General features: G+C 38.9%; 1 protein-coding gene across 1 annotated transcript in view; it reads right to left on the bottom strand.

The window, feature by feature from the left end:
• RNF213 (ring finger protein 213) overlaps positions 1-18,123 on the bottom strand; it is a gene marked incomplete in the record, with an annotated part of 2,890,576 nt that overhangs the window by 1,430,119 nt on the left and 1,442,334 nt on the right. The window contains 1 exon segment of the mRNA XM_044069632.1: positions 16,292-17,498. Within this exon segment, the coding sequence (XP_043925567.1) occupies positions 16,292-17,498 (1,207 nt within the window).

Consider the following 18,123-nt stretch of genomic DNA (forward strand, 5'->3'; position numbering starts at 1 on the left):
AAGGACATTCTGGTTGATGGTTTTACCTAGAGTATACTAGTCTTCTGCGTGGAGACATGTGTGAATGGGCGTACCTTCGTTGAAGGTTGTGCGTTAGGGCTGGCAACTCAGCACGTAAAAATCAACTGCCAATCATTAGCGGACCAGAGTTCCGCTGTGGCAACCCCTAACCGGAAAAGCCGAAAGACACATCATCATACAGGTATAAACTATGTTCATCCTATGGCACAATCTTTTGCTCACATCAGCTAGTACTTGTTGAATAAAGTATTCAGCAATGTACGTCCTTTTCAGTATATTAAAGTAAAAAATGCCAAAGTCAAATCAGAATAATCAATTACCAAAAAAGAGAGAGCGAGAGAACTGTTTGAGTAAACCTTAAACATTAAAGGGAAATTACAATGTCCAAAGTACTTTACAACATCAACCTCAAATCCAAAAGATTTAAAGGAAAGAAATGGACTGGGAATTTCTCCTTTACTTTTATAGGTGATAACTTCATCAGCGTCATTGAGAGGGAATCCACCAGAAAAGGGAATAGCAGACCCAGCATGAAATAGTTTGAAATATGCTGACAGCTGGTAACAGTGCACTGATAGACTCTTTCTGCATTAGCGGGTGAAGAGGTTTTATAAAAGCAGCCATTCAGAGATACATATACAGAATTTGCTTTGGGGAGTTCTAAATATCACAGACCTTCAGTCCATATATGATCATGAGGTAAAAGAATGATAACAGAAGTCAGTCTCAGATTCTATATGTACATCTCTTTAAAAAATGTGTAATAGCCCTGGGCGCCAGTCAGGACTGAAGGACTAATATGGTCAAAGACAGGACAACCACGTTTATCAAAGCACTCAGGTACTACAGTTGAAGCATTTAGTAACCATATATTAAAAAAACTGATAAGTAGCAGTTAAATTACGGAATGAAGATCCCTAACATATGAGAGTACAACTCATAATTGTCACTTGCCTTGTGTATATTCAATAAGACTATGAGGCTGGGTATTCGTTTAATAGTTTGTTACACACAAACACATCAGGATGGAGAACGGTAACATTAAACAAACTGACTGACTACTACACACACATATGATTACAACTTGGCTGCTCACTTCAAAATGGCACTCTTGCTTGCACGTGCTCAGTACTTATATGCATGTGCCTGCTGACTGGAAAGCTTCTTAAAGATATATCACACACACTGATCTACATCCTCCCTCTTTACCGAGTTGTCTTGCAATGATAATGACATCTGGGGATATTCTCAGGAACAGGGATATCTGCTGGAATGTCCTCTGGAACTGGAACATTAGATAAGTCACTCTGAGAACTAGAATCTTTATTACAGGCAAGATGCTGTAGTATTGGCGCGGACATTGGTAATAAATGCTTCCGATTCTGCCTAAATTCTATTCCCTGCAATTCCACAATGTATGATCTCGGCTCTTGACACAAACATTTCATAAATCCAGTCTGTTCAAAACCTTTTGCTGTCTGCATTCTCATCATCTCCCCTTCTTGTAAAGGGTTGAGCAGTTTGGTGGACATATCATGCTAAAACTTCTGGGACAAACGCTTTTTTCTCTTCAATATTTTTATTAGTTTTTCAATGATAGAACAATAATACAAGTAATACAGAATACAGCGTATGAAATTTGATAAATCTGGGACAAACGCTTTTTCAGAAGTTGAGCTTTCACTGCTTTGTTGTTCTTAGCACATGGAACCAACAAATTGCTACTGATTGGTAGTGCAGTTCAGTTCTGTCTCGACAAAAGTCTCCATGCAGGTGAACCTAGATGATTATTGTGAGGAATGTGTGAGATCCAGGAGATTTAGAAAAACATTGGCATTGTCTTGTTTTGATTTCTCTAACAGCTGTTTTGCACTTTGAATTGCTTGTTCAGCCAAGCCATTTGCGGGTATTTAGGACTACTCGTAATATGAACAAAGTCCCACATTTCAGCAAATTTCTTGAATTACTGACTTGTAAACTGTGCATCATTGTCAGAAAGGACTCTGTGAGGACTACCACGGACAGAAAAATGTCTCTTCAACTTAGTTAAGACAGTATTGGATGTTAGGTTGGGAAGTAGGTAAATTTCAAACCAATATGAACAAGACTCTACTAACACCAAGTAATGTTGGCTATTCCAATCGAAAATATCCGTAGCTACTGTCAACCAAGGTAGTTCAGGAATCTGTCTTAGCTGAAGTCGTTGTTTTTGTTGATGCGGTTTAGTAATATTACAAACAGAACAAGATGAGATTTCCTTCTCAATATCTTTTGACAAAGAAGGCCAAAATACTAGTCCTCTCGCCCTTTTTTTAGTAGAATCAGTTCCTGGGTGGCGATGATGCAAGATCTTAATGTACTCTTGTTGCAAGGACTATGGAACAATCACTTTTGGACCCTTCAAGATGATACCATCTTCCATCAAAATCTCATCTCTGTAAGAAAAATACTGCTGCACTTCTACTGGTAAACAAGATTGCTTTGAAGGCCATCCTTGACTGATAAAGTGGCTGAGCTCCTGGAGAACTGGATCTGAAGCTGTGCGAGTTCTAAGCTCATCAATACACGTGGAATCAAAAATTCTCACTTCCATGACTTCAAAATCAAGTTTCTCACTTTCATACTGTTCAGTGTTTTTTTTTTTCTGGGCAATCTAGATAAAGTATCAGTAAGATAGAGGAGTTTGCCTTTTGTGTAAACAAGATTGAAATTATACTTTGGCAATTTGAACATCATGTGTTGCAACCTAGCAGGAGCTGTGCGCATTGGCTTTCTCAAAATAGTGACTAGAGGTTGGTGGTCAGTTTAGATTTGAATAGGTCAGCCATAAATATAATCATGGAACTTCGAAAATGCAAACACAATTGCCAAGAGTTCTTTTCTCTATCTGGGCACACTGCATCTCAATCTGGGTAAGAGTTCTAGATGCAGAGGCTACTGGTCTACCCTCTTGAAGAATGACAGCGCCAAGACCAAACTTAGAAGTGTTACAGGTTTGTGAACATCATAATATTGTAAAGTGGGTGGAATGGCAATTCTCTGTTTCAAGACATCAAATGCTCTTTGGTGTTGTTCTGACCAGAACCAAGATATACCTATGTGTATCAGCTCTTTTAGCAGTGCTGATAGTTGGCTCAAATCTGGAATGAACTTGCCTAGATAGTTGACCATGCCAAGAAAACATTGTCTGGAGCTGGCATCCCAAGAATCGCTGTTTGCTTGGAAGGATCTGGTCCTTAAGTCTGAAGTGATAAACAAATGACCACCATAAGTAACTTCTTGTAGCCTGAATTTACATTTCTGATGATTCATCTTAAGATTCACCTCACAAGCATGTTCTAGAATTTTCCTGATGTTTCTATCATGTTCAACTTTGCCATTGCCTCCTACAAGAATATTGTCCACTATAATAGCACATGGATAGCCAGAAAAAAATTTGCTCCATTGCACGTGGAAAGACTTCTCTGGCAGAATTTATTCCAAATGGCATTCTCAAAAATCAGTACTCCCCCAATGGTGTACATCTAAGACAAAAAAAACAGTGGTGTTTCACATAAGAGCAGCAACTTTTTCCACTGTAAGCATTGGATGATGAGGTCATTTTAGTGCTTTGTTTAATCTCTTGGGTCAATACATATTCTAATATCATATGAGCTTTTCTTATGAGCTACCACCATGGAGGATACCCATCCAGTTGGTTCTTCTACTGGACAAATTACTCCTTGCTGCACCATTCTGTCTAGCTCAGCTTTGACTCTGTCCTGCATAGCTACTGGAACTTTCTGTGCTGGTCTGATGACTAGACTTACTTCAGGGTCTAACTTCATGGAGTACATAACTGGGAGCTTTACTAGATTGTCTTTGAAAAGATCAGCATAGTCAGAAAAAATAGTTTGTGCAAAATTTATGTTGTTATACGTGCTTACATGGTGAACTTCTGCATTAAATGAAAGCGGTCCCATTTTCAAACGGTCTCTGAGGCCTATTAATGACTACGTGTCTCTTGACTACATAAAATTGCAAGTCACAGCTGTTCCCAGCAGAGTAACATGAAAGCACTACTAAGCACTCCATTTGAGTTTCTTCACCACCACAAGCAACAAGCTTCTCACACTTCACCAAATCAAACTTCTCACCAGCCTTTAACTCTAGCAAACTTTTCTGCTTAACATTGCACCTTGAACCATTATCTAGTTTGAGATCTATGGGTCTCCCATTAATCCAGACAGTACAAAGTACTTCATTCCTTGCCCACAAAGCTACTGTTTCACCAAGCACAGACACACCATCAACATATAAACATAGAAAGCAGGGTCACAACTTTCTAATTGTTAAACTTGCCTCTTTGAATGCTCTCTTTTGGTTTACAAAACCTTTTGAAATGATTCCACTTTTTACATTTTTGGCACTGCTGACCAAAAGCTAAGCACTTTTCTCTTTTAGGTTCCTGATTTCCACCACAATTGCGACAGTTGACAATGAGGCGAGGTGGGGGGGCACATTCTGTGATTTAGCTGACTCACCCTTGTGCTTCACTGAGCAAATCCGCTTTACAGAGTATGCTCTGGATTTTGCTAGAAAGGCTCTGGATTTCACTGAAGCTGCCCAACCTTTGGACCTGTAAGTTTTAACCTTGTGCTGCATACTATCTACATTAGCACTGGAAGCATGCTTTTCTCATTTGTAAGCATATTTGTGTGGTTTGTGAGCTCATATATCTGACAACTATCTACAGCCTTATTCAAAGTTAAATCACTGTCTTGAAGCAAAATCTTTCTCACTGTATCATTTTAATACCACACACAAGTCTGTCTTTTATCAACTCATCTCTTAGATCTGCACGTTTAGCCTTATTTCTCAAGTTATATATGCTGCAAATGTTTTGCCAGGCTTTTGATCCCTTGTGTAAAACAAGTGTCTTTTCATTGTAATATTCATTTGAGGGTTACAAATTTTTCTAAATGTACATTTTAGACACTCAGGGTCTTCCCTCGTTTCAGCAGGTACCACTATATGGTAGTCCCCCCCCCCCCCGCTGCATACACAGCTGGGGCATACACAAATGAATGCTCCCTTTCAATGGCTTCTGAACCAGCTAAATTAAGCAGAATAAATGCCTCTGTATGCAAGTTTTTGCCAGAAAAAGCAGCCTGTATGTAAATATCATACTCTTGCTCAAACACTCCAATTGCCTGCAATATTGTTATCAAACAAAAGCGGACTTGGTCTGTGAAATCCTTCTGCCATGCCAACAAATTATGTTTAAACACAATGCAAATATGGCCCTTCTAATTATGGATGAACATGCACACAACACACCAGGTACTTGTAATAACATTCAAATGCAAAATAAACTCTTTGAAAGACTGTACTTTGTGAAATATTCTTTGACATGACTGTACTTTGCATACTGCACACACTTGCCAACACTTTGCGCACTTTGGATATTTCAAATAGTTTTAGTTAACATGAAAAACTAGCATATAGTGAAAAAATACACTAGTTTCCCCTTTTTATATATTTTATGTGATTCGGATATTGTTTCAAACATTTTCATAATTATTTCGAACATTTTTATCAAGATGTCGCAGTTTTGGACATTTCATTTAATTAGGAATTCGTTTTGAGCATTCTGAGTGCTTTGTTTTATATTCATTGAATAAAAAAATCATTTTGCAAGTCGTTTGACCAGTAAGGTTGATCCACTTCTGTATATTCCTCCAACTTTAACTGTACGCCTCATGGTCTTGACTCTGGATCTCATTCTGACAACATGTCGCTCATCTTGTGTATATTCAATAAGACAATGTGGCTGGGTATTCGTTTAAGTAGTTTATTATACGTAAACACATTAGGATGGAGAATGGCTACATTAAACTTAACAAACTGACTGACTACTACACACATAAATGCTTACACTTCGGCTGCTCACTATAAAATGGCACTCTTGGTTGCACGTGTTCACTACTTAGAAGCATGTGCCTGCTGAATGGAAAGCTTCTTGAAGGTATATCACACGCACTGATCTACGTTAGCCTATCTTGCAAAGAAACAGACAGTTGTGCAAGATACTAACCATTAACGACTGTTGTGTATTTACCACAATGACAGATCTAGATCCATGTCCATACAAAGCAATGGTAGGACTGATGGCCTCCACATTTTCTCATCCTTCAAAATCTCTCACAAGCTCAAGCTCCTCTCTTCACTCCCCTAAGGCATCTCTCTCTCCCCACTCTCTCTCCAGAGCAATGTTGGCTGACACTGCCTGGAAAAAGAGACCTTAGGCCTTATCAATTACTCTTATAATACACCAGGATATATACATATAAAGGGATGTGTCCTTCTTACCCTGCCTGTTCACACTTTACTATTGGAAAGGAACTGTTAATTTAAATGGCCTGCTAGAACTAATGTATTTAAAGGAAGTGAAAATGGTTGCTCATAGTTATGAAACATGTTTTTCTGAAGAAGTCTTGATAATAAATAAGACGAAAGCGCTAAAGTACTACAAGAGTTGTTGGTGTGATTTACTATTTTTTGAATGCTGTTATTGTCACGAAGTTCATTTTATATATATATATATATATATATATATATATATATAGATAGATAGATAGATATATATATATATATATATAAAGAAAGCAGGAAAAAGGGACTTTGCATCTTTCAACTAAAGAAATGAGAAGGAAATAAGGAAGGTGACAGCGTTTCTAAGTGCTATTGGTTTAGAAAGCAAAGGATTAGGCTTAAAAGGAGTGAAATAAGGGAAAATAAATGGTGAGATATGCTAGGAGACTGCATAGCAAGTCCATTGGGGACAATGTTAACAGAAAGCAAAGTGCATATAGTAACCATAAATGAAGCATAGGCATCAGAAGATAGGGAACTGGCTTTAAATAATTATAATAATTAATTATTTAATTATTATTTAATGACCTGGTTTATGTAAGAGCTAGATATGGGAAATATAGGTGAAGACTATATCATATAAGGTGTGCTTTACTAGAAGAAGCAGATACAGCTGGGAAATGAATCGCACAGTTTGTGACTGAAGCCAGGTACAGGGGTAATTTACCTGATGGTTCTCTGTAAAAATCACCTTACACATGGTAGAAGGATGATATCAATTCCAGTGAAGGAATGACAAGACAAGAGCACAATGGTGGCTGCTGGGACATTAGAACGTTACTGGTAGATCTGAATAGTAAATATTTATGGTGAATAAACACAGTGATAGTATATGCAAGGGCTGGAGTGAGAAATGAGTTATCTGGTCAGAAATCCCAGAATGAGTACAATAATGTGTTTGCATTTTTAAAACGCATTTATTAAATTATCACTTGACACAGAGGCAAAACATACATTAACAGAAAAAGAAACAAACCATTTTAACATTTTTCCATTTAAATACAGTACACATCACATATATATTTTCTTTCCTTTTATCCTCAGTCCAACATTACAAAAAACTGCAAAATTCCTACCTTCCCTTAAACCTCATTCCCCTCCTCCTGAACATTATTATGCATGCACTGTTTCCACAGTTTCCATTTATTTCTATGTAATTTGCTCCTTTCCTTTTCTAAAAATCTCTCTTCCAGTTCTTTTACCTCTTTTATAATACTCAATAGCTCAAATACAGTTGGGGTAGACTGATTTCCATCTTCTCACAAGTGCTTTTTAGCAGCCAACAGCATTAAACGTAATAAAGCTTTACTATGTCTAGGCAATTCAGATCCTGTATCCCAGCTCAAAAGAATCATTTCCTTACTTAAAGCCATTTACTCACCCAATATTTCTGACAGAGTACTCTGTAGGGAATTATTAAAATCTGCTAACTCATTGCACTCCCAAAACATATGCGCCCAGTTACATCTTTATTTTCCCTCACACCTCCAACATTTGCTATCTACTTGAAAAAAAATTCTTTGAAGCCCACTTGGAGCATAAAACTACCTATGCAAACAGTTCCAATCAAAGGTCCTAAATCTTCTGGACTTGGTGCATACTTGGAGCCATACATACGTCTTCCTATGGTTTTCTTGTAAACTGCTTTTCCAGTCTCTGTTCCCAATTTTTTCTAACCTCCTCTTATTGATAATTATCCTTATCATGCAATATTTTATATGTCCTACTAATTATCTCTTTGTTAACAGCTGCTTCTGTTCCAGATTCAACTAAAAAACTCTACCAGTTTTATCACTTAAAATCCCCCTACTCCTTTCGCTTTGTCTGTAGTCTGATACCAAGCCCTGACAGGGATGGCAGTCTCTAGCTTGCAATCCAAATGTCTTCTTGGCCTCATCTCACTGTATTACCTTTCCTGCTCGAGTTACTTGCTCCCAATATACTGGTTCCTTTGTCACATTTCTCTAGTAAATTCCAGCCCCCTTCTTGCCTACTTTCTATACCCTTACTTGCAGTCATAGCCCTATTGGCAAAACTGCTTTTCTCCATTCTCAGAGTGGCTTAATTCTTATGATACTTTCTTCTACTTTATGAATATAGTATTCTATACAGTTGTTATTATTCTCATTAAAGATCTGCATCCAAAATCCCACTCACTCTCTCTTTCTTGAACTTCCACTTTGCTTCATCATCATTCATTTACACTTTGAATTATAACCTTCTGCTTATGTTACGTATAATGAGCCATAACTGTGTCTCTCTAAAATCAGGTAAGCCTAAGCCACCTTTGTTCTATTGGAAATATACACTTATCCCAATAACTCTTACCCTCGTTTCCCTTCCAGACAAATTCCTTCAATTTATTTTTAATTATTATTGTTCATAACTTCTCAAGTTGATAAAAGTAAGCCTGAGCCATATACAAGACTAAAAACATTTTCACTGCTTGCATATTTACCACCCATATCCATAAATAAGAATTTCCACTTTCTCAATTTCTCTAGTATCTTTTTTTTATAGTCTCTTCCCACATACTCTTCACTGCTGTAACAGAAGCCTTTTTTTAATCCATATTCCTAAATACTTAATCCAATCAGGTCTCCACCAATATGGGTATTGCTGAACCAATTTGTGTGTGGGTACATAATTTATGGCTATAACCTTTGTTTTATCATCATTAATTTTATGGCCTGAAACGTCCTGAAACTGTCTCAAAATGTTCCACAACACTGAGATGTCCTTTTCTGGATTTATCAGATACGAAATAATATCATCTGGAAGTAAAGCCAACTTTTCTTGATTATCATATCAATTATATGCTTGTATTTCTGAGCATCTTATTTTCTTTGCCAATGCCACTAAATATAAAGCAAATAAAAAGGGGAAAGAAAACACTCCTCCCAAATTCATCTCTTCAAACAGCTTATCTCTGAGGAACCCTCCCCACTTCAATTCTTACCTCCGGTCCTTCATATATTCATAGGTGTGTACTAGGCTAATAGCCCTGGAGCCTTTACAAGCCTAGCCCATAGGAGTAACCTGGCATTGTGCCACTTGTTAGTGCCCAGTGCCTCTATCAACTAGAGCCACTGGAATGATCCCCGGGGTGAACTTTCTATTATCCATCCGCTCATCAAGATTTCTCTTGAAGAGGGACATTGAGGTGCTCTGCTTGACATGTACGGGAAGTCTATTCCAGAGCATGGGCAGTCTCTGGGTGAGGAACCTGTCCCTCCAGCATGTTCTGTTGATTGTGGTAATGAGGTTGAGGTCTCTAGTGTGTGTGGTGCAGAGGGATTGGGACTTCTTTAGATGTAGCAGTTCTAACAGAGCTGGGTCAGACATGGCTTTGCAAGTCAGGCAAAGATCACCTCTAAGTAGGTGATATGAGACAGAGAATAGCTGGAGTCTTTTTAGTCTGTCCGTGTAGGACATGTGTTTAATACCTAGAATCCTCTTCGTGAGGTACTTCTGTGCCCTCTCCAACTGTTGCAGGTGTCTAGTGAGGTACATGCCAAATGGGGCATTATACTCAATGATTGGTTTAATGAGGGAAGAGTAGAGAGAGATGATGACCTCTTTCTTCCTGGAAGCAAAACTCTTGGTAATGAGATGTGCCACATAGAAGGACTTTCTGGCCACAGTGGCAATGTGGTGGTCGAAGGAGATATTGCTGTCAACCTCCATCCCCAGATCTCTTATAATGCCTTTAGTGTTCACGGGGCTCCCATCGATGTGGTAATTAGTGGGAACTGAGTTTTTACCAAAGGGGATGAGGACACATTTTTTTGGCATTAAGCTTAAGGCCATGGTTTCACCACCAGTCATTGGTCTCAGTGAGGCCTTTCTGTAGGATGTCTGCATCACTTTGGGAGTTAATAATGGCTCCCAGCTTGCAGTCGTCTGTGAACTTGGTCAGCCAGAATCTCTTAATGTTGGCCTGGACATCTGAGAACTAGATGCCAAACAGGAAAGTACCCAGGACTGATCCCTGTGGGACTCCACTCGTGACTGGTCGGCAGTCTGACTTGGAGTCTACTACTTTCACACTGTGTGTTCTATCAGTGAGCCAATTTGCAACCCACTTAGTGACATAGGGGTTAATACCTAGTTTGATGAGTTTATCAATGATTCCCGAGTGAGGAATGGTTACAAAGTTCTTGGCCAGATCGAGGTAGGCTGTATGCACTGCCTTATCTTCATCCACAGCCCTGGTGACTGGCTCGAAGTCAACCAGGTTGAGCAGGCATGCTCTCCCTTTCACAAAGCCAAATTGCATGGGGTCTAGAGTTTGGAGATTTCCTATATCTTTTTTAATCAGGTCCATGATGATACACTCCATAGCTTTACATATCAGACTGGTCAGGCTAATGGGGCGATAATTCCCAGGGTCTGTAGTTGTTCCCCCTTTATGGATAGGGATGACTGTAGCAGTGTGCCATTCAGGAGGGACAAAGCCTGAAGTGAGGCTGTGACTGAACAGGGCACACAGATATGGTACCAGCTCACTTCGTAGTTCAAGTAGAACACAGCCAGGGATATTATCGGGTCCCATGGAAGGTGTATTCTTGGCCTTGGATAAAGCAGCTTTAACCTGTGCTGCAGTAATGCTGGGTGAATGTCATTCTTCCGGTTTTGTGATTGGCCCTTTGGGGGGGGGGGGGGGATAAAGGTGGCATTGAATCTGTCGGCCAGTATGTTTGGCAATATCTGTTGGCTCAGTATAGGATGTAACATTGTGAATTAACTCAGAGCTAATCTGGGTATTGCAGTGGAGGTTCTTGATATAACTATGGAAGGCTTTGTGATTGTGTTTAGCATCTACCACAATTCTGCCTTCATAGCTGGCTTTAAAGGATTTGATGAGGGATCTCAACTTCTTGGGACGTCACCTTTTTCTGCAACAGTCTCTTCCTTCTGTTGTACAGTTTATTAATGGCAGGGGACCACCAGATTGGCTTAATTTTTTTGGAGGAGAGTGTCTTGGTTCTGTTGAGTATTGCTAGTTCCATCGTACAGTGCAATGGTGTATGAGTCGGCAGTCATGCAGCTATTTTCCATTAGCATGGGTGCCGTGAAGTTAGCCACCTCTGTTTTTAGGAGTCCAAAGTCAGCTTTGGAGATGTTTTTTCAAGGTGGTTACCTTTGCGGGAGGTGTGGATGAGATGTGGATTTCCATGGTGATTAGTTTATGGTCAGACCTGACCAGGGAGGGACTGACTACTGGTGTAGAGCAACAGTCACCCATGTTAGTAATAACCAGGACAAGGATGTCGCTTCCTCTTGTGGGGTTCAGAATGAGCTGGTCCAGGGCATTGAAAGTGATGAATTCCAGGAAGCGTTGGGCCAGTGTAATGGTGTCTGAATAGTTTTCCCAGTTGATGGTGGGGTAGTTGAAAACTCCTTAAGAGCGTTGGGTTGGACCTTAACAGATTCCAGGGTGCTTAGGAACGTGGAGTGAGTCTAGGGACATGGTTGGGGGCCTATAGCAGGCTATGACCTGGATCGCCATCTTACCCAATGTTAGTTGTAGCTGAAGTATCTCATATGCGTTATGCTGGGCTACTAGTCTGGAGGTGTGCATATCCTTTATACATACGGAGACACCACCACTTTTGGAGCTACAGTCCATGTTTCTGGGCCGAAAGGTGTGGAATGAGTTATAGCCTGGTAGTGCAGAGGTGCTTTCTGCTGCTTTAAACCAGGTCTCCATTACAGCACAAATGTCTACATTCTCAATCTAACTAACCTTATTATTGCATCATGGAATGCAAATGCTTCCAGTGCCCTACTCATAAAATCTAATCTTCCTCTGTTAAATACATTCTCTGCATCAAACCCCACCAACAACAGAGGTATTTTATTACATTCTGCTTCCCACTGGATCATCATTATTCTGTTAATGTTGTCATATGCTTGCCTCCTGTCCATAAAACCACAGTGATCCATATCTATTGATTCTGGCAACACCTTTGCCATTCTTTTAGCAAATATAGTAATAAACACTTTATAATTGTGGTTTAAAATTAAAATTGGTCTATATGAAGTTGGGTCTGAAGGGTCTTCTCCATCTTTAGGTAACAAAGCCACTACAACTTTCTTCCAAGATATTGGTGCTTCCCCATTTTAAAATACTATTAAACCAAATTTCCAGATCTGTATCACTTTCTTCCCTCCCAATTTTCAAACTTCTACAGAAATACCATCTGTTCCTGGAGACCCTCCTGAATACCGATCATACATCACTGTTTTTAGCTTATTATCTCCAATCTTAACTGATACTTACTTGTTGAGCTGTGTCTGCCTTTAACCTTGGCATAATTAAATACTCCATAAATATTTCCATTTGTACTCTTGCTTGATTTCCATTTCTCTGTTTAATACAAATTTCATAAAATTTCTGAAATATATCTAAAACCGCTACAGGATCTCTAGTTATTTTTCTTGTTACAGGTTCTCCTTTCAACATTATGTTGCCTAAGTTGTTGAGCTAAAAGTTTTTCTGCTCTTGAGCTAATAGTTTCTCAAATGCAAACTTTATAAACTCATGCATAATATCCAGATACTCCCTTATTTTCTATTTACCACTATGCATTTGTTCCTTCATTAGTTCTTTGAGATTCCTCTTATTCTGCAACACTTTAACCTTTATCTGCCCCTCTAAGTAAGTTCTATTACTTCTTAACCATATCTCTTTCTCTTTTATTTCAACCCTATTTTTAAACTCCATTTTCATTTTATCCCATTCACTAGCTATAACTTCTGAAGATATTTCCATCTCCCTTAATAACTTTCAAATAATTCCCATTACCCATTCCTTAAACTCTTCTCTTTTTAACAGATAGGTGGGAAGGCACCAAAGCCTTAGTGTTGCTTCACTATCTTGCATTTTATCTTAGTTTTTACTGGCCCATGATCAGAAATAGTTATTAGATGGGTGTCAAAGCTTTCAATTAAATGCACACGCTTCTGTGAAATATAATTTCTATATAATAGTGTAGCCCAGTGTGTTTGCATTTTTTAACCAGGAAAGTCCAATTAGCAATAATCCGTTTTCAGAGTAAACCCAGGGAGCTCCATACCAAATATAAAAACAGAACACCTGAAACAGGTAAAACACAGTTAAGCCTATAAAGTAAATACTGTGAAATATATTATAAACACTTAAAATAGCAATATACATTTTAGCACTGACAAACGTAATGAATTCCAATTAAAAGCGAGCATAAATACGTTTAATAGCAAAATATTTATGAAATAAAACACAAAATTAGCAATGCATATAATTTAATGTAGTTTACAATTTTATAAAACTGAAAGAGAAGAGAAAAGAATGAAGAAACTAGGAGTTTAATTCATACCGATAGTGGTCATTAGACAGATAATGAAGGAAGTGGCCCATAAACAGGAGTTAGGAATAACTGGGGGAGGGTGCTAAAGAAAATCAGTAAGAAGAAAGAGGAGATGACAGAAGTGTTAACAAGATAGAGATTAGGCAGCATTAGATTAAGAAGAAAGAAGGATCAGTAGTTAGTTGATTTTCCGAGTCTGCAAGAAGACCAAAAGTACATGTAAAATGGTAAAGAGTGGACACTTTATTACCCAGAGTTCAAGATGAAGTTAAGGAAACTGTGTGGAAGAGAAGACCACGAGTTACAGCTGAAGATGCTGTTCTACAACTCTGCATATAAAGGCAATTAGTTGTGCTTCTTTAGGAGGGTTCACTGTAAACATCTAAGAGTAGGACACAGAAGATAATTAAAGGCTGGAGAGGTCGGTAGGGTGGAGAAGCTGAGGAATTACAAAAAGAAGATATATGATGGCTTGTAGCACCCCCTCATCCTTCCTGCACTTATATTTCTTGAGTGAATCTGGAACTAAAAGATGAGCAAGGAAAGCAGAAAGATTATACAAGGGCAGAACTGGGGTAAGCAGGACAGCTGGGAAGGTAAATGTGCACAAGAAAACCAAAAAAGACGAACTGGCATTATCAAGGATGGGAATGAGATTTTTTTCAGGTACATAAAAGAAAGATGGAATGCTAGGCTGAAAACTAGCACAATGGAGTATAGGAAAACTAAAATATAATAAGTAGCAGCTTTGAATGAATAGCTCATTTTTTGTATACTGAAGAATGGAAGAGTACTCATATGGAAGGTTGAAATTACTATCAGGAAAACTACAGCTGAATAGAAAGATAACCAGGGAAACAAATTCCAAAGTACTAATGAGTTACAAGAACCAAATGGACTGCCTTACACAGCACTAAAGGAGAAAGCTGGTGACTGGACAGCACCTGACTTAACTTTATAGTCTATCACTATGGGAGTAGACTGTCTCAACCTAAACAAAAAAATGACTCAATGTCCAGGTGTACCAAATGAGATTGAGAAGGGTTCTAGATATAGAGACACAAATTAGACTGACTCTGGAACCAGTGCAACTGAAAGGAGCCTGAGAAGCAGGTTAGAGTCTTATAACAGCACACTAGTGGACAATTTAAACCATGGTTTTACTATGCAAAGAGTATGCTGGATGAATATGACTGCTCTTATGACTATGTTAAAACAGCATAGCCAAGAATTACTAATCAGAATACATTCATGGGTCAGCCCTTCACGCAGTGTATTTCTTGACCTTAGCAAGGCTTCAGATTTGAAGCATCACATAAGGCTTGCCATAAAAAAATGGTAAGCGTGAAAGAGGAGAGCATGCTCTCACAGACAATAATTATTAGAAGAAAGTGGTAGGATGATTGTGGTGATACCGAGATTTGCGCTACATTTCATATTACTTGATATATACATTATCAATATAAATAAATGGATCAAAGAGACTGAACTTATTTTGGGGGATTCCAAGGAAGAAATAGTTGTATTTGATGCAAAGCAAGCAGGCAGAGTAGTCTGATGAGGTAGGAAAGTAAGCAGGGTGATGGCGACATGGTTTCAGTGTGAAGCTCAACAACGTAAAGCCAACAATCGAGATTAACATAAACTGTTGAGGGGAAGAGGTAACCAAAGTTTTTACTCATCTGAAACCTTAAGACCCACTAATTTGTTCTTTTCAGGAGTGCTCCTGGAGCACTGGTCTAGTGAAGTGATCCCATTACAGCTGCACAGCTTGCAAGTGAAGACTGTCAGAATGAAACCAAGAACTACAGAATGATGCTTGAATAAGCCATATGACATATACTGTCTTACCCAAAAACTGCCAGATCCAAAACGAGGTTTAATCCTCTGTGCTACACTGCTGGATCAAAACCCAGTTATTTGACCTGATTCATTTAAACTGAAAACAGGACCTGTGATGAGGGATGTGAAAGAAAGCCTGACAGAGTACGTGGACATAGGAGTCCTCATTTGGAGCACTGTTCATAATTCTGGGATTACAGAGAATAAACTAGGTAAAAAAAAATAAGTGAGTGAGTGCTGAGAAGAAAATCAAAACCTGTGGAAGAAATGTACCTAGACTGAAAAGTTATACAGATTAAAAGTTCTCTCCTAAAGACAGAAGGGATGGAAATGTGACCTGTATACACTAAGTGGTCAGAATGCAGCTGCTGAGAATGCACTGTGAAAGGACAAATATACAGACTGTAACAGGGCATAATAGTAGGCTGATGTAGAACCTTTTTTTTTGCTGCAAATAAAGGGTGGTGAGGCTATCAAATCCTTTATGAGGTTCGTGAAACCTTGGACAGTTGCTGGATTGAGTTAGATGTGAAGGGAATTCTGAAAACAAGCAACAGTAAATTAGCTGGCTAGGGGGTCAGCAAAATCTAGTGATGTAACAGAAAGTAACCACTTTTGACATCCTTGTAGTACAATGTAATGTGAAAGATAGTTTAACATACCAACTCCAGCTCTTTTTGATGACACAATCCCCACAAACATCCTCTCCTTGAAAACAGCAGCTGCAGACTCCATCTGTGGAGCCACTCTGTAATGATTCTGGAGATAGGCTTGAATGTTTTTGAGTGGCTGCTGTGGAATTATGTGCACTTTGTACTGGCTAAAGGCAGAAGGCATGTAGCAGTGCTCACGGTCACAATTGCAAATGATGACCAGACGGCAATTTTCCATACACTGTGACTGCAGTTGTTGAAAGAGCTGCTCTGACTTATAGCTCACATCATAACTTAGCTCATCTGCATACAGCATAGTATAAATCTTCTTTCCTTGATAGCCTTTAGTTAGACACCTTCTCAGGAAGAGCTCCACCTGTTCATATGTAGTATCTGCTGTACACAGGAGCACTTCGTCGTAACTTGGCAGGCTCTGTTGCAGGTTTTGCATGTATATGCTTAAGGCAGTAGTTAAAATGTCAGAATGAGTGCAAACAATGAGATTTGGACAGCCTTCTTGCAACCCTGGTGGTAAATCTCTGTTAACTGTCATCTTTGCCATAGATGACAAAACAGCAAGAAACTTCCCAAGTGAATCAATATTCAAACAGTCTGGTAGAAAGGAGGTCATATTGCTTACATAACAGTCCCAGATCATTCCTAGCTTGGACTCCAAAGTTTCTTCTGTAAGTAAGTATAACTGCATGTCTTCTATGCTATATCCCTGGCTTTCAGTGCTAAATGAAGAAAGTGAAAAGTCCATCTTGCTTTCACTGTTCAGTAATCCACATTTCTCATCCAGCTCCAGATTGTCTAATGCATCCCTGACATCACAACCTGTGCAGATAGGGTTTATGAAAAGGAGCATGGTTAATGCTTCCTCACTGACGGTCATCTTTCCCAACTCTTTTGACAAATATACAAGTTGCTCAGCAGTGAAGTAATTTAGATAATACAAATGGCATCTTTTCTCATCCATAAACTGTTTCCAGCATTTAAGAAATATTTCCATTTTTTTACAGAGGACTGGAAGCAGCTCTGTGACACATCCACCAGACTTTATTTTCCCAAGTGTCTCTAAATTAAAGTCCATGATCACACAGGCCTTACTCTCAGAAGAGCAAAACACTTGGGCTTCCCAATTACGGAAAAGCATATTACCAGCAGAATATAGGTTGATGAAGGAGGTGGCGAGTCTCTGAACATTAGAAAATACCTACAAAAAAGAAAAAAAACATGTCTTCAGCTACATATTCAAACTTCACGTGTCACTTCTGCTGTAACATGTAACAGCACCTGTAAAAACATATAAGCAACACAAACTAAAACTAGTGCAGTAAAAGAGCAACACAAGTGATTAATGGTGAATTAGGTCAGTTCCAGTGTAATACAATCCCAAAGTAACATTAGCAATACGTAATGCTATGTGCTTCAGAACAGACCCGGTTATGCATCAATATACCAATTTTTAGAATTAAAACTGAAGTCAAACCCAAGAACTACTCTGGCACTGTGTCAGACCAGTCCCTGCAGCAAACAAATGCATTAGTGTTATAAGATGGTAAATGAAAAGTACACTTGTGTAAGAACTTACCATAATAGTGGATGTGTAGATCACTGACACAGCACTGACAACTGAGACTTCTGCCTCAGAAGGGCTGGCATCTAGCTTGAATTCTAAAGCTCAGCACTGCCCCCCCCCCAAATCCAATCTGGGTGGATTTCCACTCCTGATGAACATCTGTACATTCTCTACATAAAGCTGGCATTTGTCCAGTTAACTGTAGATATTTATAGGCCAGGCAACATGAATGCATAAACATGCACTCTGTCTGGGTCAG

Source organism: Protopterus annectens, chromosome 4.part0, assembly GCF_019279795.1.
Source record: "Protopterus annectens isolate FY-2018-M chromosome 4.part0, PAN1.0, whole genome shotgun sequence".
NCBI classification, from domain to species: domain Eukaryota; kingdom Metazoa; phylum Chordata; order Ceratodontiformes; family Protopteridae; genus Protopterus; species Protopterus annectens.